The sequence below is a fragment of the Cheilinus undulatus genome, linkage group 15 (genome assembly GCF_018320785.1).
Source record: "Cheilinus undulatus linkage group 15, ASM1832078v1, whole genome shotgun sequence".
Classification (NCBI taxonomy): domain Eukaryota; kingdom Metazoa; phylum Chordata; class Actinopteri; order Labriformes; family Labridae; genus Cheilinus; species Cheilinus undulatus.
Window position 1 is genome coordinate 10,630,096 of NC_054879.1, and position 8,458 is coordinate 10,638,553.

An 8,458-nucleotide genomic window follows, 5' to 3' on the forward strand; every position below is an offset into this window, starting at 1 on the left:
TCCAGCTGCCTCAGCCTGACGGGGATATTCTCTCTATTGTCAGGAGATTAAGCTGTCAAGCCTTTCTAGATTTGAAGAATGAACTGATAAAACACACAAGACATCACTATCAATGGCACAGGGTGCTAACTGTTTTTAAGTCTCAATGTCAAGATTTACCTGAGGGCTGCTGTGTTTTACTTATTGGATGTTTGTTTCAGAAACCAAAGGAGAGAAAGGAGAGCGTGGTGACAGAGGACCTCCAGGAATCCCAGGTAAATCCAAATATTCATAAAATAGCCATGCTGCCTCAGGTTTGACTGAAATGTAAATGACACGCATTTAAAACATCAAACTTGTTTATTTTTCTTCCAGGAACAGCATCTAATGTTGATATTTACGCTTTCAAGGTGAACTAACATTTAGCTTTATTTATCACCAGTTGCTTTTATTACTGGTCTGTGTTTAATCTTAACAGTGTTTAAATGTTTCCCACAGAATGAGCTGAAAGGAGAACGTGGAGAAACAGGTGTGAAGGGAGAGAAGGGAGAGCCTGGTGGTGGATTCTATGACCCACGTTTTGGAGGAGTACAAGGCCAACCAGGACCTCCTGGAAAACCAGGCCTTCCTGTAAGTACTGAAAACAAAGTTATTAGTTGATACACATTATTCAATAACTCAGGTCTCTTTTTGTAGTAATGTGGCTTTAGATTTACAAAGTTCTAGTTTCACTGAGTCAGAAATGAGCAGCCATGTTTTAAATTCAAGAGTGTTATGATATAAAATTAAACTTTTACATCAATTATTATTTTTTCTTCATGCCAGGGACCAAAGGGAGAATCTGTAATTGGCCCACCTGGACCTCAGGGGCCTCCAGGGCCAACAGGGATTGGATACGATGGTCGTCCAGGGCCTCCAGGACCACCTGGACCTCCAGGACCACCAGGGTCTTCCTCACTTCCCGGCGCATACAGGCCCAATCACTGTAAGTGGCTTGATTGATCTTTTATAATGCTTAACTAAACAGCCCTTTGTAGAATCAATAAAAAGAGCTTAGAACCGTTTAAGAGTAAAACTGACTCTTGATTAAGAAGTAACCTCAGGCTTCAGTTTTTACTACTTTAATATCAGACTCAAATCCAGCTGAGCTGTTTTTAAGTCAGTCAGTGTTAATTTTGACAGCTATTTTAAATTAAATGTTAGTCTTTAGATTAAAATGACCATAAGTTTTAACATTTTAGTCATTTTTAACCTTTACAGCTTTAGTCCATACTTGTCAATAAAACCTTTAGTCGAGGCATTTATTTTCTTTGATCAGCCATAATATAAAATGTATATAAAACACTCATATCGAAGTGTCAGTGCTGTAATTGGTTTAAAAATACACTGATGAAAATACTCACATACCAAATTTGCACAGTGGAGAATGGTTTTTTAATGTCAAACCATCCAGCATGAAGCATTTTCATCTCCTTGATGAAAACAAGTCTTAATTTTTATCAGAGTTTTTAATATCAAACTTCTGTTTTTTGTTAAGGTCCTTGCACAACAGAGGTGGGGTTTGTCATGAAAACAATTTGCGCAATTTTTTTTTATTTTAGCCTGTACTGAGTCACTCAGAAGCTTTCACACCAGCAACTTTCCTCGTTGTTATTTTCTTAAGGGAAGGGCATTGGGAATTTATTCCTGCTGTTGCCAAGATGAATTAAGGTGCCATCTGACAGTTTACCAAGGAAAAAAATACCACAAAGTTGAGGATCTGTGCTTCTGCTCCCACTGCCAGGAGTGTGTTGAGTCATACGACCAAAATATCAAACATGTCAGAAATGCATCGGACCAGTTGGGAGCAGCTGGTGGGGCCCTAATTGGGTCGTGGTCGACTGTCATATCCCTCTGTACACAGCACCACAAGCGATGCACGATCCTACTGAAAGCTGCTATGACTTCCATGTGAGTCGCGTGACTCACAATTTGTGACTGACATAATTTTGACACTCAAAATTGCAACAGCTCCTGATGTGTATAGAAAGGCACAACAAATTTTGCCTCTGAATTGTTGGTATATTCCCCGTGTTTATTTGCATTCTCCTTGACATGCATAGGCCTTAAATCTAGGTGTAGTCTTCCTCATGGAAAAAGGTCCTCGACAAACACTTTTAGTCACAGTTTTATTAAAACAAATTAACCCTGAAGTCAATACATTAAATAATTATGTATTTACAGCTGTCAGTGTCCCTGGACCTCCAGGTCCTCCTGGTCCACCTGGAAGTCCTGGTCTATCCTCTGGGGTAAGTCCCATCCTCTGATTATTTGGTTAATTCCTTGAAATAATTTACCACAGTACTGAAAGTAACACGGGTGTTTTTGTTTCCTACAGGTAACAGTGTTGAGATCATATGACACAATGATGGCTACAGCCAGGCGTCAGACAGAGGGCAGCCTCATCTACATCCTCGATAGAGCAGATCTGTATCTGAGAGTACGAGACGGACTGCGGCAAGTCATGGTGAGATAATCTAGTTTAGCCCAGACTGCAGTGCTTTAGATGTCAATACACGACTTAAAATAGGTGCTTTAACAGTAAAACATGTCAAAGAGCTTTAATACTTTCAAATATGAAGTGATTCCTGTATTGATTGTTGGGCATAAAGAGGAAGTAAGTGTCACTAAGCGTATAAACTACATCATCCAAAAGTTATAAACTTCTTTTGGTTTACTACAGTAAAAAGTGACATTTTTATGCTGTCAAAACAAGAGTTTATATTTGATTTTCCTGCAACAGCAAAGTGCCATTTTCAGTGTATTTCTCCCTATTTATGATAAATTTGAGAAAATGTTGGTATTCCTTTTTAATAAATGCACCTTATGAGGTTCCATTTCTAACAAACAGAGTCCTCAATTGAACAATAACAGTAACAAGTAGAACAATGAGGGAGGCCGTGGAGCTGGACGTTGCTGAGCAGTACTGCCAAAAAGTGCCATGTGGGGGGATCCCGCAACCTATGGCAGCCTCATTGCTGAAAATTTGGGGAAATGTCTGAAATACTGTGAGATCCCAGTTAAAAGAATTATAAAACATAGGAATGGTCACTTTTTAAAGGTACAATGTGTAAAATTTGGCTGCATTTCGCCGAACAGAAACGGTGTACATGGGACATAATGTTTATATATCTATGTGAAGTATGTTGAAATAAGTGCACAATCATCCCCTTTAAACTTTTGTTTTCTTTTCACAAAATTAGAAAAAAGCTTTATAAATTTACCTTAACGCGGGTCGCCCTCACGGAGGCTGACATAACGAACCGCCATGTTGTCTATGGTAACGTTTTGGGGACAGAAAGAGCGAAACGTATTTTTTAAATACGAACCTGCCCGCCGGTCCTGAAAGCTACCTGGAAGGCAGGTGGAGAAGAAGACTGACCTATAATCTATAAATATAATCGTTACAAAAATGAATGAATGAACCCTCACCTCGTCACTGCTGTAATTGATGTCTGGCTCACGATCCTTTTGGTCTTCACAAGCTCTCGTCACTTAGTGATGTGACGTTTTGGTAACAGATCGGCTCATTCTAAAATCTGAACGTGAGAATGCCAAATTTTACACATTGTACCTTTAAAGTAATATAGATATTTTAGTGCAGAAATTCCTACGTACTGTATCTTTAATGTTGGTTGTTCAGATGTGCAAACTCACTGAACTAAAAAGCTTTTTTTCACCCTTTTTGTTTAGCTGGGAGAGTACAATCCTTTCTTCAGAGACTTGGTAAGATCCAGTGTAGATTATTAATGAAATAAAATACACAACTTCTGTTATTCAAACGGTTAAACCTCTTTTATAATTTCTTTAATTGTCATTATAGGAGAATGAGGTGGCAGAGGTCCAGCCTCCACCTGTGATCCAGTACCCTCAGTCCCAGGATCAGTCCCACAACAACGGAGCTGGCCATTATTCCGAGGGTGGTCCTTCCATACATCCCATTGAGCCACCACCTCGCCCACCTGTAGACCCCAGATACCCTCCACAGTATGACCCCAGGTTCCCAGACCAGAGACACACTGGTCAGACAGATGGAAGATTAGCCACCAAACAGACGGAGAACAGGTACCCCGTCACACCTCAGAGACGTCCCAGCCCACCTGTCCCACAGCCTGCAGGCAGCCTGGACACATCAGGATCAGGAGTGAGTACAGTTCAATGAAGGAGCTGGCTGTCTAAAATGCATTGCCTTCTCGGCAATAAGAAATCAAGTTATGATGAAGGGGATTTGTTTGTTTGGGTCTAGAGTCATCTACTTTAACTCTTAACATGTTTCTTCGTCAGCTGCACCTCATCGCCCTAAACGCCCCTCAGAGCGGAAACATGCGAGGGATTCGTGGGGCAGACTTCCTGTGCTTCCAGCAGGCCCGTGCCGTAGGCCTGAAGGGAACTTTTAGAGCCTTCCTGTCCTCTAAACTCCAGGACCTCTACACCATCGTCCGCAGGTCGGACAGGGACAGCTTCCCCATTGTCAATCTCAAGGTGAGAGATCAGTGATGGGGAGGCAATGCTTAACTAGGGCTGTATGAAACCAGTTTTATTTGTTCACAGATAGCTTCTGTGATAGCTTCAAGTTCTTCAGTAACTGTGACTTTTGTCACTTGAGGATTATTGTCTCTACCTGAAAGATACCACCATTTTCACTTCAGTTTGTAGTGGTGTTAAAAGTAATCATTTCCATGATGCATCACGATGCAATTGCGGATGATTCTGCATCAGTGCAAAGGCAGCTCATAATAGATGCAGACAGACACTGCGTGTGTATTTTCTCACTGCAGACGGACTGGCTGAAAAGACAAAAATAATGTCCAGCTTCCCTTCTAAAAATGTATTTCAATGGCAGTCTATTTTAAATGGTGCAGCTTTTCTTGCCTTTGCAGTAGTGGTAGCCAAATATTACCAATCCAATCAAACTCCTTTGTTATGAGTGTGCTGGCGAGTCTACCAGGAAATACTCTCCAGAGGGCAGAGATATGGAGCGAGCCAGGGAGGATTAGAAAAGAGGACACCAAAAAAATTAGTTCAAATCAAGGATGAATGGACATTAATATGTCCGTGATGTTTGTTTCCCCACCAACAGTTTAAAACCAGCGATTAGTGCCATCGCGATAGTTAAATGTGGTAATGTCAAACACATTACTACAAGACAAAACCAACACCTGAGGAGCAAACCATATGATGATGTGGAAAATAAATGAGCCAAAGTCCCGATACGATCAATTTACCACAGTCCTACACAACTAACACTCCCCAAAAACCTTCCAACAGCGTTCCCTTAAAGTCATGTTTGTTTGAGTCTAACTAAAATTCATTTCACTGTAAGAAGAGGCTACCTGTCACATGTTCAGTGCAGATTTGAAATCCTAACAGAGCGATCTGAAGATAGTTTCACTCATGAAACCAGAGATGTGAGAGTGAAGGAAGCACAGAGAGAAGCAGGTGATTACGCTACTTAATTTTAATGACATTTATTAAAAACTTTTAGAAAACGACCTAACCTACGATGTAAGAAAAGGGAAAACCTTGACCTTCAATTATACTATTATTAAATATTATTCAGTTTAATGATAAAAGTGAAAATGGATTTCTGAAGAATACTGACATAGGGAGTTTATCAGACTGCTTGCCTCCATTGATCAAAAGTCACTATTAAAAATAGCATTAATATATATATAGAGAGAGAGGATGCATTGGATGAATCAGGATGCATTCCAATATTAATTTCAATTGTTGGCTTGATAATCAAATCATACTGTGAGATCAGTCCCACAGTGTAATTTTAACTCCAGTCTTATTTAAATGGCCTTCAGTGCTGGAGTTCATTGACAGTGTTGATCTATTAAGTGCTAGTCCAACTCTGTAGAGAATCAAAGCTTATGGTGGGGCTTTCCCATCATGCCCTTGGGCAGAATATTTAGATGTTGCCTGTTGAACAGTTGATCGCTGCTGGGCTTCCTTTGCCTGTGTTTCTGGCGTTTTTGATGTTAGACACTCCTGCATCATGAGTGACGTCATCTACTGTGTTAGTCACTTCCTGCCTGTGGCAATGGTCAACAAACAAGGGTTGTGTTTTTGTATTCAACAAAAAGCAGATTTTAGTTCTGCATATTTCACTGTACACCATCCTTGCCACCCCTAACTTTGCCACAGGTGTTCAATACCAGGAGGCAATTTTAACAAAGTAGGATTGCATAGCACCGTCTCAGTAAGTAAAACTGTAAATACTCAAAATTTACACCTGAACTGAAAAGAAATGACAGTGTTGTGTTAAAATAACAGTGAAAAATTGACACTACAAGATTTAACACTTTTTTGTAAATTTAACTCAGAACAAGTGAGAATTATATAAAATTAACGCTGATAATTTTGCTGCATGATCTTGTTTAGAATTTGGGGGGAATTTTGATTTAACAGCATCATTCAATGTTGGTTCACCATGACCTAACCATCTAAATAAAATACTGAGACATGACAAATTGAGAAGAAATATTATTGGGGAAAAAAAGACATTTAAGTCATTGTATTTCTTCCCTTGCAGGACCAAGTGTTATTCAGCAGCTGGGAGTCGATCTTCGGTGATAACGCAAGCAAAATGAAAGACAATGTACCGATCTATTCATTTGATGGTCGAGACATCCTCAGGGACAGCGCATGGTGAGTGCTTGTCCTTGATATTGAAGTAAAACATCCTGTGCCTTATACTGTACTGTCACTGTTTAAGCACAGGAGCCTTTGTGTACTTTGTTAATTGCAGTCCCTGTTTAAATACTGTGAGTAAATCCTCAATGGAAGATACACATGCTAACCTAATTTCATGTGTTTGTCCTCCAGGCCAGAGAAAATGGTCTGGCACGGATCGAGCGCTAAAGGCCACCGTCAAACAGACCACTACTGTGAAACATGGCGGGCGGGCGACCGTGCCGTGTCCGGCCTGGCATCGTCGTTACAGAGCGGACACCTCCTGCAGCAGACGACCAGCAGCTGCTCCGGCTCCTACATCATCCTCTGTATCGAGAACGCCTTCACATCACAGTCCAAAAAATAAACCCCGTCCATCCTCCTTTGTGTTTTTGTTCTGGGCCCTAGGTAAACACAGTTTTTAATTTCCTGACAACACGCCTTGTGATCATGTGGCGTCCGATGAACTGGCCCTGAGGCTCTTTGCCTGGCAGAGACGCTTTGCATCGTCTGCTCCTCCCCTCCACAAACGCCAAAGAGATGGGTCGAACAGAGGGGTGTTGGTCCTTTTTCTCGGGGGCACTGGCACATATTTTCTCCAAGGGATGGAATGAGAGTGAAGAGGCTTAATGTGTTTTCAAATTGTATCCATTTTTTTAAAAATCTGTATATTACATGTTTGTCATTTGTGTTTTTATTTTTATTTTTATTTTTCTTTTGACGTTATCAATGTTTTACTTTTTGAACTGTTTATAAATGTTATATCCATCTTGTTTTTTATTTTAGTATTGATCATTTCCATTTTTTTCCAATTTCATTTTAGAATTTTGGGTTTTGATGGGGTACAGCAAACTTTTAAAGACTATTTTAAATTTTTAAGAAGATAATAGATATTTATTTTTAAATGAAGTTATGTAAGGACATGATTTGGACAATAAAAAAGCTAAATACCCTCATCAATATTCACTTCACTTAAATATTCAATTCTTTTTCAAGAGCTTTTGAACAAAAACTGTGCCTTAATACACTCCCTGGACTGTTTTCCAAATATGCTACTATATCAAATGAATGCATTTCCTTCAATTATTCCACAACTGTGTAAATGTTACTGTTCTCTTTGCTCGAGCACATTTGGATGCTTTTTACTGCTCACCACATTTAAATGATCTTTTTTGGACACACTGCTGTAATGAATAATCCCAAATCCAGAGGGCGAGACTCCCTCTAGCTGAAATTGAGCCTTTTGAATAAAAAATAAAGATTATTTTCCCTTTTACCACTTAATAAGAACCTGTCAGTGAGTAAGCTGGAAATGATTAGTTTGCTGCTAATCTTTGTTGGACTGATTGCTGTCATGAGTGTTAGGGACGGTGAAAACCAGCATGTTTAAGAGGCAGATTTCACAGCAGCCTTGGATTGAATCTTAGACACTAACCCGGCCTCAGTGCTGCTGATGTCTTGACTGAACCTGTGGATATCAATTTTTATAACCAACTGTGCTATACTGTTTCTCCCAGGCACTGAATAAAAGTCTTTTTCAACTACAACAATACAGTGATGTCCTGTACATGCGTTTACTATCTCATGTAGATCTCTGACAGTGCTGTGACCTTGATATGGGACACCCAGCAGCTCTGACCAGCAGTTTTATGTCCTATTCTTTGATTATGTCCCTGATGGCACTGAGCGCACCACAAATCTATCTCCAGGGTTAAAAAATGTTTGGGCAGAATACCTATGGCTAGTCTACCCTCACCGACCA

At 40.0% G+C, this 8,458-nt stretch overlaps 1 protein-coding gene across 3 annotated transcripts in view; it reads left to right on the forward strand.

The window, feature by feature from the left end:
- Positions 1-8,237, forward strand: part of col18a1a (collagen type XVIII alpha 1 chain a) — a 132,728-nt gene extending 124,491 nt beyond the window's left edge. For all 3 annotated transcript variants that reach the window (XM_041807253.1, XM_041807251.1, XM_041807252.1), the window contains 11 exons: positions 201-254; positions 355-389; positions 478-609; positions 805-964; positions 2,203-2,267; positions 2,357-2,485; positions 3,712-3,744; positions 3,842-4,162; positions 4,303-4,500; positions 6,557-6,672; positions 6,850-8,237. In XM_041807253.1, the coding sequence (XP_041663187.1) occupies positions 201-254; positions 355-389; positions 478-609; positions 805-964; positions 2,203-2,267; positions 2,357-2,485; positions 3,712-3,744; positions 3,842-4,162; positions 4,303-4,500; positions 6,557-6,672; positions 6,850-7,063 (1,457 nt within the window). In that variant the 3' untranslated portion in view covers positions 7,064-8,237. The remainder of the gene's footprint in view (positions 1-200; positions 255-354; positions 390-477; positions 610-804; positions 965-2,202; positions 2,268-2,356; positions 2,486-3,711; positions 3,745-3,841; positions 4,163-4,302; positions 4,501-6,556; positions 6,673-6,849) is intronic.
- The last annotated feature ends 221 nt before the right edge of the window (positions 8,238-8,458 follow it).